The following is a 19174-nucleotide window of genomic DNA, read 5'->3' as shown; positions in this document are numbered from 1 at the left end:
AGATCTCATACACCAAAATTACCAGTAGTTTTAAAAAAATTAGTGTTACCAAAAATGACCGGTAATTTACCACAATTACCAGAAATTTAAAATATTACTAGTTTATGCTAATAAGTAATTTGCAAAAATTTACCAATAGTTTACCAGAAAACTGCCTGAATTTTACCAGAAAACTGTAAGTAATTTACCAAAAAATTACCAGTAATTTTCAAAATTGTTTTAGTAATTTACCACACATTGAAAACCATAATTTACCAAAAAATTATCCACTTGTAATTAACTAAAAGAATTACCTATAATTTACCAGTAAATTGTGTGTAATTTTACAGAAAGTAGGGTGTAATTAACTAAAAAATTACCTGTAATTTACCAGGAAATTACCTGTATATCACCAAGAAATTACACGTGATTTACCAAGAACTTACCTGTAATTTACCAAGAAATTACATGTGATTTACCAGGGCATTATCTGTAATTTACCAGAAAATTACTTGTAATTTACCAGATAATTGCCTGTAATTTACCAGAAAATTACCTAAAATTACCTGTACTTTACCAAAACATTACCTGTAATCTACCAGGAAATGACCTGTGCTTTACCAGGAAATAACCTGTAATTTACCAGGAAATTACCTGTGCTTTACCAGGAAATAACCTGTAATTTACCAGGAAATTACCTGTGCTTTACCAGAAAATTACCTGTGCTTTACCAAAAAATTACCTGTAGTTTACCAAAACATTACCTGTAATCTACCAGGAAATGACCTGTGCTTTACCAGGAAATAACCTGTAATTTACCAGGAAATTACCTGTGCTTTACCAGGAAATAACCTGTAATTTACCAGGAAATTACCTGTGCTTTACCAGAAAATTACCTGTGCTTTACCAAAAAATTACCTGTAGTTTACCAGAAAATTACCTATAATTTACCAAAAAATTACCTGTAATTTACCAGAAAATTACCTGTAATTTACCAGAAAATTACCTGTAATTTACCAGAAAATTACCTGTAATTTACCAGAAAATTACCTGTAATTTACCAGAAAATTACCTGTAATTTACCAGAAAATTACCTGTAATTTACCAGAAAATTACCTGTAATTTACCAGAAAATTACCTGTAATTTACCAGAAAATTACCTGTAATTTACCAGAAAATTACCTGTAATTTACCAGAAAATTACCTGTAATTTACCAGAAAATTACCTGTAATTTACCAGAAAATTACCTGTAATTTACCAGAAAATTACCTGTAATTTACCAGAAAATTACCTGTAATTTACCAGAAAATTACCTGTAATTTACCAGAAAATTACCTGTAATTTACCAGAAAATTACCTGTAATTTACCAGAAAATTACCTGTAATTTACCAGAAAATTACCTGTAATTTACCAGGAAATTACCTATAATTCACAAAAAAAATACCTGTAATTTACCAGAAAATTACCTGTGCTTCACCAGAAAATTACCTGTAATTTACCAGAAAGTTACCTGTCGGGCTGTAATTTACCAGAAAGTTACCTGTAATTTACCAAAAAATTACCTGTAATGCTCCTATAGATTACCTGTAATTCACCTATAGATTACCTGTAGTTTACCTGTAATTCATCTATAGATTACCTGTAATTTACCTATAGATTACCTGTAATTTACCAGAAAATTACCACAAATTTACCATTCATTCAGGTACCACAAATCTACCATAAAATTACCTGTTATTTACCAAAAAAAATTACCACTTGTAATGTACCCAAAAATTGTCAGTAATCAAAACTGAACCTAAAAATAAAGAAATGTAAATTAAATCTGAAACTGAAAAAATCAAAAATGCTTTTTGGTATAAGAATCTTATGGGAAAAAGTGGAACTAAACTAAAACTAAAACCAAAATGAGAAAACTAAAACTAAAAAATGAAAACTGAAACTGAAAAGAAATGCAAAAGTTTTGCCGTCACTGTAAGTATAATTTACCAAAAAGCAAAAGAAATACTAATGCACCAAAAAAAAATTACCAAAAATTTAACAAAGAAATACCAGTTTACCTAAAAAAATTACCAGCAATTTACCAAGAATTATACCAGTGATTTACCAAAAATTATAAATTATGCCAGTAATTTACCAAAAATTATACCAGAATTTACCAAAAATTATACCAGAATTTACCAAAAATTACTAGTATTTACCAAAAATTACCAGTAATTTACCAAAAAATACCAGTAATTTACCAAAAGTTGTACCAGTAATTTACCAAAAGTTCTACGAGTAACTTACCACAAGTTGTACCAGTAATTTACCAAAAATTATGCCAGTAATTCATCAAAAATTATACCAGAATTTACCAAAAATTATACCAGAATTTACCAAAAATTACCAGTAATTTACCAAAAATTACCAGTAATTTACCAAAAATCACCAGTAATTTATCAATAATTATCACTAAATCTATTAACAATTAGCAGTACATACCTACTAATTTCACCACAAATTATTGGTGAATTTATTCTCAAGCATTGCCTGTAATTCGTCAAGACTCACTGAAAATTTGTCCAAAATCAATATTACCTACTTCATTAAAAATTAACCAAAGATTTCCAGTGATTGACTAAATTTAAAAATTCCACTGTTATTTTATCAATTTATATGTAGTTGTTTTGTTTTGGGTTGTCTTTCCGCATCAGGACAAATTATTTATGACTCTTAAATTTTCCAAGCTTTCTCGAAAATGTTTGGTTGGTACCTAGCTTTACATACGATGGGGGAGAAAGGATTGTGCAATCACTGTAATTTTCACACCTGATTCCCTAAGGAAGAGGGATTTGAAGGACAGTGTCTAAATGTTTTTGTGCAACAACAATTCTCATACATTCGAGTCAGATTTAAAAATTGAGAAAAACTCAATTTTTATACTTTTTTACTTTGAATAAAATATCTAAATAATTCTTCGTTCCATGGTCTCCGTATTCTGAATGGGTTCCCCTCAATTTTGATCAAATTTTTTGGGAAAACATCAAAAAAAGAATTTCAACTAATTTTTTTGTTACAAGCTGATGGATTCCCCCTCTCTCCTCCAAAAAAAAGGTCTCATAGACTGTTTTAATGAAATTCTCAGCTTTTACTTCAACTACCTAAGTAAAGTCCAATTCTGCAAAAAAAAATTTCAACTCAAAATAAAATGAAGAGAGTCACGATTCTCTAGTATAAGTAAATTCCAAACTATACGAAACAAACTAGTCCCTCAACAACGATAAAAAACTCGACAACTCGCCTGAAAGAAAGTTAAAATAGTGAAATTTGTTTGCACTTGAAATTTTAATCGCGTAACTTGGCGAAATTTTAATCCTTCGACAAGCGAGTGCATAAAATTACTCTCGACACGTTGGAAAAGCACAGAGAGCATAGGAAAAAGCAAATCCCTGTGAACGCTTTAAAGACTTAACCCGTTCAACAAATACGCTGGCAATAGAACATTTTCGCGCAACTTTTTACCATTTTCGTAAAAGATGAAAAGATGTTAAAATTTTCAACAAAGAAGACTACCAAAAGAGACGCGCGGCGGAGAAGAAGAAAAAAAGAGGAAGCGCAAAAAAATTGAAGATATAATAACCGAAAGGAAATTAAAGTGTTAAAAGCGAATCACGTACTTCTACCGCTATTTATGCTGAGCATGAAACTTTTGAAGTAGAATTCACTAAAAAGAACATTTGAAGTAACTCATTTCCTTCTCATACGTCATTTAATTAACATTAAGTAGCGCAACACAAAGGATAGGCAGAGGAACTTACGATAGTGCAGATGATAATGCTTTTAACGGGTTACAGCCATCGCGCTATACCTACTTTACACTCCATTACCCAGGAATCGAGTCACGAAGAAAGCAACGAACGAAATTCCTCGGATGGCAATTTTCTCCGTCTGCGCCGCACATCTATGTACCTACCCGCCAACAACGAGAACATTATAAGGAAATATGATAACCTTTTGAACGTCTTTTTCATTCTCATTTTTTTTTCTCACACAGGAACAAGAAGCTGGCGAGAAAAGAAGTTCGATTTACAACTAGGTAAATGAATTTTTAGCGAGTTGAATTTAAACGCGACGAATAAAGTAAATAATAAAGTGAGAGAAAAACACACAACTTTAATCTACAGTACGAATCTATTCGCTGCTGACGATGTACGAATACCCTATAGGACCTGCTTCTCCATCTTTTATACGTCTACCTACCACTCATATTCATTCGCGAAATCGGTCCTCAAATATATAAGGATGCAGAGTTAATATAAAAAATGTAAATGAACCGTATAAAATGTGAACGAATATCGCGTGGTATTGGCATTCTGTCGTTTACTTTTACCATCAAAGTTCAAAATACTCGTCCAAATGCGTTATTATTCACGCAGCTCGATCGTTTTCCTTTCTTTTCTTTTTCCTCTTCAAATCAAACAATTCTTTTTTCAATAAAAATGATTTCATTACAATAGTTGTTAAAATTCGATGTGGAAATTTTGAAAAGTACACCGAGCAAAATGCATTTGAGTATATATTCAATATAGAATATTTTCTCTCGAGAGTTCAAAACTCGAGACAGACGGAGCAGTGTTGCCAACACCCTCTTTCAAAAATTTGAGGGATTTTTTTTCATCATTATGGTAAAATTAAAATCTCGAAAAATGATCGATTCTGGATTTTTTTAAAATTTACCAGAAATTATAAAACCAATTTGGCAGCCAAAATTTTGAATTGTGGAAGTCGCAGCCCACGTTCTTTCCAAACAACATGGTTTTATTCAAATAAAAAGTTGACGTTCAAAGAGAGAAGGGGAATGAGATCAGGGTAATCAAAAAATTGCTTTCGAAGCCTACCTACGAAACAAATAATCTAATTTTTCACCGAATGGTCAATTCATTTCTAAACCACAAATCACTCGAAAAAGTACCTACCACAATACCTACTTTTGAATAATTACTCAATAGAGAATTACCAACCTACCGAAAACACCTCGGATTAAATTAAAAAACCACATTTTCATAGTTGAAGGAAACCAACAACGTCACAGTTGAAGAAAGAAAAATTACACAACGGGGTAAAGTAAATCGTCTATCGTGATGGAAATATAGAAGTTTGTATTGAAAACTCACGTGACGAGCATTCAATTTTTTTTATAAAACCTTCTTATAAGATTTCCTATTTTATACGCGGAATACCTCTACATTTTTTCAATTCAATGTTTCCAACGGTTGGTTTATCATTATCAAGACTGTTGGAATAAAAATACCTGCTATAGAAATTCCGGCGAATACCTTTTTCCAAATAGATGTCTGAGAAATTCGAAAATTTTCGGATTATTTGGAACGAAATGGTAAGAGTTATTTGTATATGTATTTTTCTCAACGTGGACGAGAGTATAGAAAGTACGATAATGCTGTTGATTTGATGCATTTTTTCCCCTTCAAGTTGGAGATGTTTTTGAAGTTGAAGAAAGGAGGGATGTAGTTTGTGAAAATTGTCGTGGTCAATTAACTTAATCGGTTTGATAGCGTTCGATCTTTTCATTTATGAATGAATTTTGAATTTTGATAAGAATTGTACATATTTAAAAATTAATATGTACTGAGACGATAAAAAATATTAATGGCAACAAAAAAAGCTAAATTCATACGAGGCTCTTCGATAACCATAGAATTTTTCCACTAATCATCCAGAAGGTTTTCGGGGGGGGGGGAGAACGGGGAAGGGGTTATAGCCCGATGCCTCTGAAATTTGAACGTGATCATCTCAAGACTAATTGATCTAAGAGTAAATCTATTGATGGAATTTTGAAGGAAATACACAGGCGATTCAAGCCCAGTACCTAATTGAGATTTGAAAAACTCAACATTGAACCAAAAAAACTCGATAAAGAGAGAAGAAGAGACCTTTTTTTACCTTCCATGTTTCAAAACTTTGGAAGAAACGGAGAAAAGATCAAAATTCAAAAAAATTCCAGCTGAAAAATGGCATGTTTATTGATGCAAATTCGAAGGCTCTGAGTTTGAATATTGGCTCATTTTTTCAATACTAAAGCACCCCCCCCCCCCGAGCTCCTTTTCGCGTTAAAGCTCCTAATATGGTCAAAGTACATACTAAAAAATTTGAAGCAATTTTCTAAGATTTTCAGAACCTTTCAAATGGCTTTCATGGTACTTTGAATAAAATTAAATCATAATTTTGAATTCTCTTCCCCTAAAATTGCTGAAAAAATTTGTGTTCTTTCAAATTTTCCATCGTTCAGTTTTCTTCACGTGGAGGGGAAGATGAAACACTATTTGTGGGCCTGGATTATCAGTTTTTGAAGAATTGTTTGTATATTCTTATGAGGTGCCCAAGAAGTAATGGACTCAACAAAATACACCTGGGCTAATGAAGAATAAACCACTGCGGCTACATTTTGTATTTCAGAATTTCATTTTCATGCGTTTTTTGATTTACTTGTTGGTTAAAATTGAAAAATTCACCTTCAAACTGACAAATCTAGAGTTTCAAAACATCATCTTTTATAGTTACAGGGACTGCAGTTCATTTTTTGGCCCTCCTCGTATAATGATTTAAATACATACGTACACATAGGTACTAAAAAATTTCGGAGTTGCTGCGAAAAGTGGTTGTTTTTGAGTTAAAGGATTAACCTCACTATATAGGTTTGTTTCATCTGAAAAAAAAAATGTTCAGTTTTAAATTCTAAAAAATCCAACGCTAAAAAAAATGCTTTCAAGGACTGTAAATCAAGCTAATTTGACGCAGATTTGTTTTTTTCAAGTTGGAGTGTGTCAGCTAGTTCAAGAATTTCTGGAGAGTATTTCAGAAAATGGTTTTTAAGAGTTGAAGAAGGAACTACAATCGTCAACAATCCTCCCATTCCCCCCTCCCCCCAAAAAAGTACGAGAAAGTGTAGAATACCTAAAATACAATGTACATAACAGGCTACGTATTTTTTCGAGGTAATCACAATAAAATGGAAGCCCATAGAATGATTTTTAATCTTGAAAGTTGTTTTCAAAGTGATTTCATTGTTTTGGAAAATTTGAAAAAATTTCTCAGTTTCCTTCAAGTAGGTAAATCTTATTTCTACGTCCATACTGAATTTGAAAAAGAAAATCAGTCGAATTTTTTTTGTCTCGTCGCGTGGCTCGTCCATTTTTTTGATAATTTTTCTGATTACGATTTTTTTTCAAAAACTTTTCGTAGTCCCTTTAATTTGCATAAGTACTGGACAAAAATTCATTTTACTAAATTTTGCTGAATTCTCAAAATTCAGCCCTCCTTTATTTTGACATTTTAATGTTCCTCAATTATTAGGGCAACTGGATTCACGGTCATTTTCCCGAATCCGAATTCCCGAACCGAAATTTCCCGAATGGGATATTTCCCGAATACCGTTTTCCCAAATGCCAAAATATCGAATCCTTTGTTTTCCGAAATCCAGAAAAATATTTCTTTTAGAGAATTAAATTTTTTATTCAGAAATTTGAACAATTAATGAGCATATAATTATGTAGATACTTCAAATACATATAAAACGTACGTACTAAAAACAATTTTTTTAAATGAAAAAATTAAAATTGTGAGAAATCAGTCAAAGTAAATAAAGGAAAATAAAAGACATCGTAAATGAATACAACAAATCAGAAAAGATGAAATTCAAAGTTTACAGGCTTTGAAAAATCGGATGTTTAATAAGAAAATTGAATCAATAAAGAGCACAAAAGCAAAACTTGAATTTTGTAGCTTAAAATGGTGTCAGAAAATAATAAAAAGTAATTTTGGGAAGTAAATAGAAAAAATTTGAGTTATTAAAGAAGTTTGATCTGCAGTGGAAAAATCAATCTCAAGTGTGGAAAAGCCCACCTCAAATCAATAAAATGACCAAACAAATCATCATGCAATTTAAAAAGTCGAAATTTCAAATGCAATAGGTCTAAGAAACAAAGAAAAATTGAAAGTTTCAAAAATCACTTGAAATAAATTCTTGAAAATGAAAAAGAAGAGCAAAATAATGAAAAATTAGAAATTCTGAAATTTAAAATTCTAAGTAGGTAGTCTTGAAAAAATCGGATCTGCAATAAAAAATTATAAATTTGGAAAATCAATTATTCGGGATTTTGGGTGAATTTTTGATGCTGTCACTTGCAGGATTTTATTTCAGTTTAATTCTGTCGCATTCGCTCCTCAAAAATGCATTATCCTTACACACCCTCCTATTTGCTATGGTCTAAACACTGTCATTCTATACTTTCAAGAGTTGGCTACCTGCAACGATTGAAAATTGACAAAACCCCGAAAATCGTCCCTCAAAAAGTATTAAAGGTTTGAAAAAAAAACAACGCCAAAATCTCCCAATCATCAGAATCGACGAGTAAGTATCGCACCCAAAGTTTTGTTAATAAGCTGAGCGGTATTTCATAAAGCAAGCACAACTTTAAAAGAAAACTTTCGCTCGAAATTCGCGATAAAAAAAATCAATCGTCAAACTGACAAAAAAGTGCGAATGTAGTTGTTCTTTTTATAATTAGCTAACACTTCGAAGTATAAGAAAAAGGTAGACGTGGCACGCGGAAGGGACAGGTTGATAGGTAAAACCACAACGACGTACACTTGGCCTTTTAAACTTGCTATATTGAATTTTCAACGTTATTAATTCTGAATCCGATTCAAAGAAAAGTTAACTTTTTACAACGTTATTAAACGAGGAAAAGTTTTCACAAAACAGTTTACTATACTCGTACGATATGAAAAGAAAAAAAAATAATTTGTTGCGGTAACCCAGGGTGTGGTTGACTATAGTAGATAGTTATACGGTGAGGCGGCGTAACAGATGAATATAAATCTCAATTGCATTTTAAATTTATTTCTATCCGAATAAAAATCGGATAGTAGAAATTTATGGTATTATTCCGGATATCATATCCGCAACCGATGAACAGACGGTACGTCTTTATATTGCTCTTTCATCGCTGCTAGTTTTGTTTTCCTGCGAGTAAGCTCTTTTTTTTCAACTTGCGCAACTTTTACGACAATTATTGCCAATGCAACGATCGTAATTTTTGTAATAAATTAATTTTGCATATATTGATATTATTCGCGATTTTTTTTCCTCGACAAGAATAATGATTCTGGTGCAGGTGTTTTTTTTGCTGGTTGTATAGTCTTGGTGGTTCGATTCTGAATTGTCGAGGAAGGAATTCGAACTGGCGAAAGAAATTCCATGTTCGAGTAAAACCAGGTTGAAAGAGGGTGCAAAAATACCCCAAAAACTAAAATTTTAGGGACTGGAGTTTGATTTTAGAATTTTGAAGAAATTTTCAAAAATGGAATTTTGAATGAGGTAGAAAAATCTGCAAATAATGGAGCTTATTTTTCAACTCACGTTCATCGAATTGAACGAAATCAGGCTAGATCAAAAGAATATGTCCTCAAAAGTTCATTTTTGATTTTTGACAAATTTTTAAAAAATTCAAAAATTGATAGAAACTGTTTTGAGAACGATTTTTTTCTCTCTACTCCGATTAACGAGAAGGGATTTTGAATTTTATGATGAGCTCTGGAGCCTCCAGCATATTTATGAAAATTCTAGTCCAGTTTGAAAACCCTAAATTAATATCTAGAAGAATTAAGTATTCAAATTGTGTTTTAGATCCGTCCAAATTTTTCAAAATTTCACAAATCTGGCCCAAAGCTCATCTTCTAAAATAGCAAAACTTTCAAAATTCGCCCCTTATCAATTCGATCTCGAATTCGAAACGCTTCATGGACACATTGGATAAAAATCCCATCTAGTTTTCAAGGTACACGACAGCAGGGTGAATTGAAAATGGACATTTTAGCCGTAAAGCATGGTAAAATTCTTCAGCAAGGGTAGGTACTCCATTATAAAAGTTTAGAGGTGTAGCCGGCGGCTTGAGAACTGTTCAGTCTCGGAATTCTTTTCAAACGCATACACCGAAAGGTTCCATTTCATTCCATTCGACATAAATAAATGGCTTTATCTACTCTTCTCGTTTGGTGGATATAACTATACGTGTATTTGCGACATAAAAAGCCGCGTAAAACACGTGCGAAAAAAATTGCTCAACGTGCACTAGACGGAATCGCATCTCGTCCACGAAGTGAGCTAGAGAGAGACGGCGACTCGCAATGAAAAAAAGTTCATGCATGCGAAATAAACTCGGCTATAGGAGTACTTATGGCCACCGGAAGATACGAGCCGATATGGCGTTCATTATTTTCAAAACAAAACCAGACCTTGTGTATACGCTGATACGACACAAACTTATCACTTTAATCGCAACCCTGACAAGGGTTCGTAGAAATACGAATACTGATGATGAACGCTGATAACAGCCTTGTATCCTTTTTCATCCTTTTTCGCGAGCTGCGCTTTGCTTTTTTTCTCTCTCCAGCCTCTCCTCAACCACCACGTGAAAATATTTCATGTTTATATTAAAACGGTGGTAGGTGGTGGGTGGTGGATGGTGGAAGTTTTATAACGCAATTTTTTCTGCCGATCTGTTGCTAAAAATCTCACGTGTAATTATTTGCCGCTGATGGTATCTGTATTCTAATTTAAATATTTTTAACCGTTCGCCTACCCGGAGTCTCCATGCTAGCGGAGAAGAAGAGTATCCAAATTGAGGCAAACATTTTTTTTTTATATAAATGATGGCTTTTTCTGTTCGAGTAGAGATACCTACTTAGTCGAAACTTGATTCTAATTTCATATTCTGGAATAAATTAAATTTATTCTCGTGTTGCATTAGTGGAGCTTCGTTCGTCAATCAAACTCCATCTTTGTCTCTTGAGATCAATACTCGATGCTGTGAGAGTAACGTAGGGATTGCATGGAACATGTATGGTTAAATTAGGTATCTCAGTATTTAGTCATTTGGTTTTAGTCTCATTTCATAAAGTATCCAATATCACTGACATAGGTAATAAGAACCATTTGAAAAAAAAATAAAAAAATAAAACGATTAAGATAGCAAAATTTATCAAAACGTGAAAAAATTGAAGCATTTTCAGAAAAAAATTTGAGTAAGAAAAACTATGCTTTTCATATCACTAATAAGTCTCAATAAATGCTAAAAGAATAATGTATGTTAATGCCTCCCAAGTGCCAATTAATTTCACAAAAAAAAACTCCATAAATTTCGACAGTGCGTGGGTGTTTTAAAAAACATGAAAACATCTTTAAAATCTAAGCGATACGCTCGTGTCGTCCCCCCTCCCCCCACTTTCCCACCACAGAGACTAAACGAAAACGACCGAGCGTGCATTATTTTATTCTGGTGATGTTTTGTTGCGTTCATTAAGTTCATAACAATCTTGTAAATGTTGAAAAAAATGTATAAATTTGGTAACTTTATTCGAGAGTTTAAAAATACGTCAAAATTGATTACTCAGTTTTTGATAATTTTTAATAAGATAGGCGAAATTTGACAGATTTTGGTTAAATTTTGAGATAATTAAATTTCTGGAGTAGGCATCCTTCTTACTTTTTTTTTTTTATTAGAAACAACGTTAGTTAGATTGAAAATCATACCCTTTGAAGTGGATTTTCAAATGATACGTATATTTTGAATGCAACTTTTTCAAAACAACGCTAACTGAATGGAATAACATACCTCACAAGGTGGTTTTTAAATATGCATCTGTAACATCTTTTTGATGTATTTTTTCGAAAACAACGTTAACTAGATAGAGGACCCTTGTCCTTTTTACAGAGCTTATGACTACTTTTTCACAAAGGGGGTCTATTTATGACATGCTGTATACTTATCATCCCAGAAAACTCAACTGTGACCTCTTATTCAATTTTTGGCACATTTTTAGTGCATTTTGATCGAGTTTCGAAGTGATGGGGTGAGTTCGGTGAAAAACCAACGCCAGAAATGAACTTTCCGCTTCAAAAAACTCCAGGATATCAATTTTCAGCTCGTTTGGGCGACATTTCCTCCAACTTTTTTAGGCCCTCTCTCAACTTTTTGGCAAAAATCAATCGATCAGAATTGCCAAAAGTCCTGCATTTTGCTGAAATTGAACAAGTTTATATCGAGTTTAATTTTTAGATTTTAATTTAAAACAAAAAGAAAAGTTCTGCTTTTATTTTGAAAAAAATTTTTTTTGCATTAAAAATGTATTGCCTAGGTTTTGTTTGGTTACTTTTTTGAGCGTTTTAGGTTACTGAAGTCACCTTTTTTGGAAAGAAATGTACGGCTCTGGAACTTGAAAAAACTAAATTTGAGTCATGTTGACATTGAAAAATATGTATTTCTTTAAGTTGTCCTTTTTTTGGAACATTGTAAAATTTCCAGAGCTTTTGCCCTCGCTTTGCTTGGGCGCCACTTACCATTGAAAAGACTAAAAGACGAAAAGAAGACGACGAGATGACCAGTTGACCAGCCAACCAGAGGACCAGACAACAAAAGACGACCAGACAACAAAAGATGGCCAGGCAACAAAAGACAACCAGACAACAAAAGACAGCCAGACAACAAAAGACAGCCAGACAACAAAAAACGACCAGACAACAAAAGACAGCCAGATAACAAAAGACGACCAGACAACAAAAGATGGCCAGACAACAAAAGACGACCAGACAACAAAAAACAACCAGACAACAAAAAACAGCCAGACAACAAAAAACGACTAGACAACAAAAGACAGCCAGATAACAAAAGATGACCAGACAACAAAAGGTGGTCAGACAACAAAAGACGACCAGACAACAAAAGATGGCCAGACAATCAAAAAACAGCCAGACAACAAAAAACGACCAGACAACAAAAGATAGCCAGACAATCAAAAAACAGCCAGACAACAAAAAATGACCAGATAACAAAAGATAGCCAGACAATCAAAAGACAGCCAGACAACAAAAGATGACCAGACAACAAAAGACAACTAGACAACAAAAAACAACCAGATGATCAGATGACAAAAGATGGCCAGACGACCACACGACAGACAGACGAAAAGACGACCAGATGACCAGACGACAAAAAGACTAAAAGATGAAAAGACGAAACGGCAAAATAAGAAAATGACAAAAAAGACAAAAAGACTGGCAGATGGAAAGACAGAAAGACTGGATGAAAGAGTGAATAAAAACATAGAATAAAATAAAATTTCAGTATTTAGTTCAGCATTCAATTCAGTTCAGTATTCAGTTCAGTAGGTATTCTGTCCAGTTTATCATTTGTTTCAGGTTCCAATGAGACATTTTTGAGGGTTCAATAGTTCAAATAAAAATTTTAAAAAGTTTTTGAAAAATGATGTTGTTCCATTGTGTCTAGCTTCAATGCAAATTATTACGTCTTAATACTTACAATTTTTGTTCTTTTAACAGAACGCCTCTAATTTTAAAAATTTTGATACCATCGATTGAGCTCAGCACATTAAAATCTTGATTTTTTTCCACTAAAAAATCAAAAAAAAAATTCCCTTCAAGTTTAAATAAGGGCCGCCCTATTGAGCACACAGTCATGCTTGAAAAAAAGGGCACAACTGTGCATCTACATACAATTAACGATATTTGGAATGTTTGAAAAAATTTGACACTCCCCCTCCCCCCCTCCTCATCGCATGTGTAATTCATTTTTCAAGTATCTGGAAAATTGGAGAAATTGGTCGGGAAAACCCTGGAAAAGTCAGGAAGATCATTTCCAGAAATGAGTGGACATTCTTGTTTAATGATTCTTTTGGCAGTTATTGGGCAACTTATCATTTGATTTGAATTATTTACTTATAATCCAAGAAAATTTTAATTTTATAATATCAAAATCGTAAAAAATGTTGTTTTTGGTAATTTTTAACCATTTACCCTTTCACTCCAGCCAAATTGTATCACTGATCGCTAATTAGCCCAATTTTGCCCCAAAAATGCAATCAAGCAGACGTAATTTCATTACAACACCGTCACACCTGCTACCAGTACCTTATTAGCAACACGTTAACGCAGTGCATATCATTTTATTCCTCAAATTTTTTATTAAACCGTAAGCTTACATTATACCTCAGCACCCTGCCTCTCAAAAACTAACCAATCAACTTGAAACGTTAACGAGTTAAATTGATTAAAACAATACGCATTCGGGCGTAATTAACTAACCCCCGGTGAAGCAATGTAACCGTCGTTTTTTGCGGCAACGTTCTCAGTACGCTTCATTTAATCGGTTCAATCGCCATTAACAACAGTTGCCTCCTGTAAATCTCCCTTCGCTCGTTTGCCTCGTTTTGTCGGAGACATTTCACTTCGATAAAATTCACATTATAGGTGATTTTTTTCCCATGTTCGGAACATTCCACCATTTCCACCTCAAGTAAATAGATTGATTTTTTTCCTTTACCTGATGGCTGATGTATCGTAAAAATACCCCCTTTTCTTACTTCCACCATTCATTTACATCTCTTGGTGGCTGGTTCGAGCGTGCGGGAAATTTTTTTTAGACATTTTTCTCAAAGTTTTGAGAGTGGTGATAGTAAAATTTATTTTTTGTGAAATTTTATGCTGTAAGTCTGAATTTTCTTTAATCTCGATCTGCCAATTTTTCATGATCTAGTTTATTTTCTACAATTTTGAAGATGATTGCTTTTTTTTTCAATTTTGGAAACTCTCGTGATAATTTTCCAAGGGTTGTTTTAATGACAATTCAAAAATGAAAACAGCTTCGTCATTTTGAACACAATTTTCACGAACTCAGCTCGAAGCTGTTCTACACCTAAACACCGTAAAAAGAAGTAAACAAGACAAAGAGCTTAATTCTTCACTTAATTCATTCAATTACATCGAATGATACCAGCAAATAAATCTTCATGTCTGGTAAAACGTTGAATTTTAATTGTTAGCTCCTCAACATGATGTAATTAGAGTAGCTCGTTTATCCAAACCAAGCAGCCATCTGTAGGTACCTTGATCGAATACATAACTAAATTGTTCTTCAAGTCATTCTGTATTAAAACTACGAAAGTTTAATTGCTCCAGCTCGAGTCTGGTGGCATTTTAGAAATAGCAAGATTTTCAGGTGTATCGTATAGTACGTAGTCGTTCAATGGTCGAGAAGGAATTCGAGAATAAATAATTCGAACCAGCGACGTGATACGATAGACGCCTTGGTAATACTTCACGTTGATTTCTAATTTCGCGTATTTCTCGTTCACACGACTAGGTAGGTATCTAGATATACTACGAGTACTACAAGTTCCTATGCTCTTTGGACAAACATCCATCAAGAGGAAAATAACGAACATGGAATTAATTACAAACCGTCATCGACATGATAAAATCCAATCCATTCGATAAACGTCGGGCAAAAAGTGCCAGAGAGAGTCGTAATACGAAGCCATTTCGTTAATTGATAGATTTTCCGTAATGCTTATGACGACGAGAGAGCTGTATAGGTACTATATCGGATCAAACCTCGAAATACGAGATACAATTCCAATTACCGTGTATACGCCTAGGTATATAGATGTGTATAGAGGATATACACCGTATAATTTAAATGGAACCGACACACATTTATACGTCGAGAGAACACTACAGATGAGGTATTTCGTAATGAGTGTACTGGTTAACGATCAATCACGATAGTTTGACACGAAAACTTGGTTATCCATCATGGCCGCCGCCAACGTTGTTGGCTATTTTGGCGGATTTTTTTCTCTACAACTCTTGATGTGTAGTATAGGTACCTGATATCGTTGCTCCAAATTGCATACCTTTTACCACCCCCCCCTCCCTCTCACCTCTGGGATACCTTTTGCCAACCACATTCATGAGAAATCGTACTTAAAAAGCTTTTGACGTTAAAGAATTATGAAATGGTGTTTAAAAACATGGTTTGTACGTTAGCAAGCTAAACCAGCCTCTTCGTCTTATATATACAAGCGTGAATATTTTCACAAAAATTCTAAAGAATGCCTTTTTTCCTACTTCTAGGTACTTATACTATTACTCTTCGGCAATAAATTTCTGAAAAATTATGGCCTAAGGAAGAAAAAAAAACACGAGCTTGTTCGAAGATTAAATTTGACGACGTTGTATTCAAAAGCTAAAAAAAAATCGTGAAATACTGCGGTTAATTTTTTTATATTTTATTTTATCGACGACATTTTTTTATTTTTTTTCAGGAGAGGATTTATTCGGGGTCCGAGTAACCATGCGATGTGTATTTTCAACGTTGGCTGTCGTAATTATCACCGGTAAGTGTAATAAGTATAATAAATATATATAAGGAAACCCTAGAGAGGTAAAATTGGCGCGAAAATATTTCGTTTTCGATTTGCTATTTCCAATTTGAAATATTAACAGTCGACCGCACCCTGTCGTCGGGTACTCGAAACGAAACGTCGATGAGAAATTACATTCTCGTCGACGAGTAATCCAATGAAAATCCTTTCCAATTGAAAGTATATTTCTTGAAAAATAAACTGGCGTGCAAAAATCCAGCAAGCAGCAAAGCTGTCAAAAAAATATGAAACATTTAAATATCTCGAAAATCTCATTACGTGGACGTATACTTACTACGACTACAAAGCCAATTTCTTGTAACCACATCGCCCTACACATATGAAAACATTAAGAATTCCAACTCGATGTAGCCTTTGCCTCTAGATCTATATATGTATGTACGTGACGAAGAATCGCAAGATGTGCAGAAAAATAGACAAAAGGAATTGTAAGCCGCATTGGGGATAAACGGCGTAGCAATATATTTTCCTCAATGACGTCAAAAAGCACTAATTGTGATATGTGGCACCTGCGGGAAATAAAACATCGCTCTCATTACCCCGGAAGGAACCTCGGTCTCTTTGTTTCACAAACGCAGACGTTGAAAGCTTAAAGCAAGATTTGTAAAATTTATTTTTTTTAAACGACGCCGCGCCGAAGCCGCGTATACGAATTAAAAGGGCGCAGGCAAGTGTCAAAAATAAACGTGCTTTTTTGCATCGAATTATGAGCTTTGCGAGAAAAACAACACTGCAAGGCGTACTACGAGCTGCTTCGTGAAGTAATCCGGCTGTAGTATTGTATGTGTACATTGTGGTGTACTAATCTTACCCGGATAAATGTACTGTTGTGTATGCAAGAATGTTGCTATATGGTTGTGTGGGCCTCTTTTTTTTTACATTTTTGGAGAGAAGAGATGGAATTTCTGTTGTAATTTTCTTTCAAAAGGTTATCAAAGTTTGTACAATGGTAATGTTTTAATTTTATTTCAATTGTGTGAAGGAATTGAACGGGAAAATGAAAAACGAAAAATAATTTTGAATACATTTTTTCTTGCAATCTTGTGGAACCTATGAATATTCCTGTCAAAAAAATTTAAAATCAGATAATTGTATCATTTTTGGCATTTAAGTGGGTACATTTATGGTTCAGATATTATGAATTAAACGATTGCTCAAAAATTGGGAAAAATTATTAAAAAGTGAACCAATTTTTTGCCTAAAGTGTAAAAACATAAGAAAATGGATTTGGTGCATTTTTCAATCAAATGTATCTAGCTACTTTTTTTAGTCATCTTCAGAGTGAAAATATGGAATTTTTTTACAGCAAACGCGCAAGTATTATACCCCCTCAACAAACCACACCACTTCCAACTAAAATTATAGGAGCTAAAGTTTACTTTTAGATTTCTTACAAGTTTTTGAAAATTCTAAAAATATCAAAAAAATGTCTTTTAGTCGATAAGTAGGTAATTGATTACAAACCAATGCGAATACATAGATTAATTAAATTACCTCTTTTAACATTTCAACTACCTACCTATAGAAAGTTTTGTGCTATTCTGGAGCTTTTTGCGAGTTTTCAATCATCCTCAGGAATTTCAAATTACTCCAGAAGGGCAAAAGTGTACTTACCTATTTAGACACGCAACTTGAGCCTACTTTGGATCTATTTTAATGGAAAATGACCCTCTAATTCAATTAAATTTCAACTAGAAGGTGAAGTATATGCAAATTTGATGGATATACTTCACAAAAAAAACACTGACACTTCCACAAAGTCACAAGAAACAACGCATAGTGCAAATTGAAAATTGAGGGGGAAAAATAATTATTTGGCCATGGTTGATGGTACCTGCCTAGTCAAGTAACCAAAAGACTGATGACGAAATTTTGAGAAGAAAGGTGAAGCGGGTTCTGCGCCAGGAATAAAAATATTACTTTCAATTGTCGTACAAGGGAAGGAGACACCACAAAGTCTAGATCGAAAGAGCATGCAAAGTGGTTTCAAACTGTTTGGAGCCTCCGGCCGGTATTTTGGAAATTTCAGAATTGCTGATTTTTTTTTCAAAAAAAAAAGTAACATTCGTTACTTAAAAAGCCTGAAAAAGTAACCAAAAAGCAACCAAAATAATGACAAGCCATGGGCTAAGCATCTTAATGCAGGAAAAAATCACAAAAAAAAACAGAAATTCTCGTTTTTATTTAATTTTTTTAAACGAGATTTTGTAGCAATTATCCAAAGGGAGAATTGTCGCAATTTTTGGCAAAAAATAAGACTTTCGATTTCAGCCAAAGAAAGATCTTTTTAGCAATTTTGGCAAAAAAGTTATTCATTAGAACAACTTTTGGAAAAATGTAAAACTTTTTGAAATTTTTGGCAAAAAACTGCAATTTTTAGCAATTGTTGGAAAAAAACTGAGATGACTTTTTCAATTTAGACAAAAGACAGCACTGTCTGCTACTTTCGGACGAAAACAAGACTTACCTATAGGCAATGATTTTAGCAAAAGGAAGACTGAAGAGCTTTTTGACAATTTTTCATCAAAAAACAAAACTTTTTATCAATCGGAAATTTTTGACAATAAATACCGGAATGCAAGACGTTTTACAATTTATCCAAAAACGAAAAAACAGGATTTTTTGGGAATTATTGGTAAAAATGTTCAACATGAAAAATGTTAAAATAACACAAAAAGAAATCGAAAAACATTTTTAAAAAATGAAAACTTACAAAAATGAAAATGTTGCAGGAAAATGAAAGAAAATTGATCAGATCGGTCATTTGAAATTTTAGGAGAATAGAAATTTGAAAAAGTTGTAAAATTAAATGTAGAAATAGAAAAAAATATTGAAAATTTAAAAAATTGAGAAGTATAAAAATTTTAAATTGAAAAAAATAGAGCAAATGG

The 19174-nt window shown here is 33.1% G+C and overlaps 1 protein-coding gene across 1 annotated transcript in view; it reads left to right on the top strand.

Moving 5' to 3' along the window:
- LOC135845520 (cell adhesion molecule Dscam2-like) overlaps positions 1–19174 on the top strand; it is a 135144-nt gene that overhangs the window by 35699 nt on the left and 80271 nt on the right. Inside the window, exon 2 of the mRNA XM_065364115.1 lies at positions 16164–16235. Within this exon, the coding sequence (XP_065220187.1) occupies positions 16193–16235 (43 nt within the window). The 5' untranslated portion in view covers positions 16164–16192. The remainder of the gene's footprint in view (positions 1–16163; positions 16236–19174) is intronic.

This window comes from Planococcus citri, chromosome 4 (genome assembly GCF_950023065.1).
Source record: "Planococcus citri chromosome 4, ihPlaCitr1.1, whole genome shotgun sequence".
In the NCBI taxonomy this organism is placed as follows: Eukaryota; Metazoa; Arthropoda; class Insecta; order Hemiptera; family Pseudococcidae; genus Planococcus; species Planococcus citri.
This window is presented reverse-complemented; position numbering and strand designations above follow the sequence as displayed.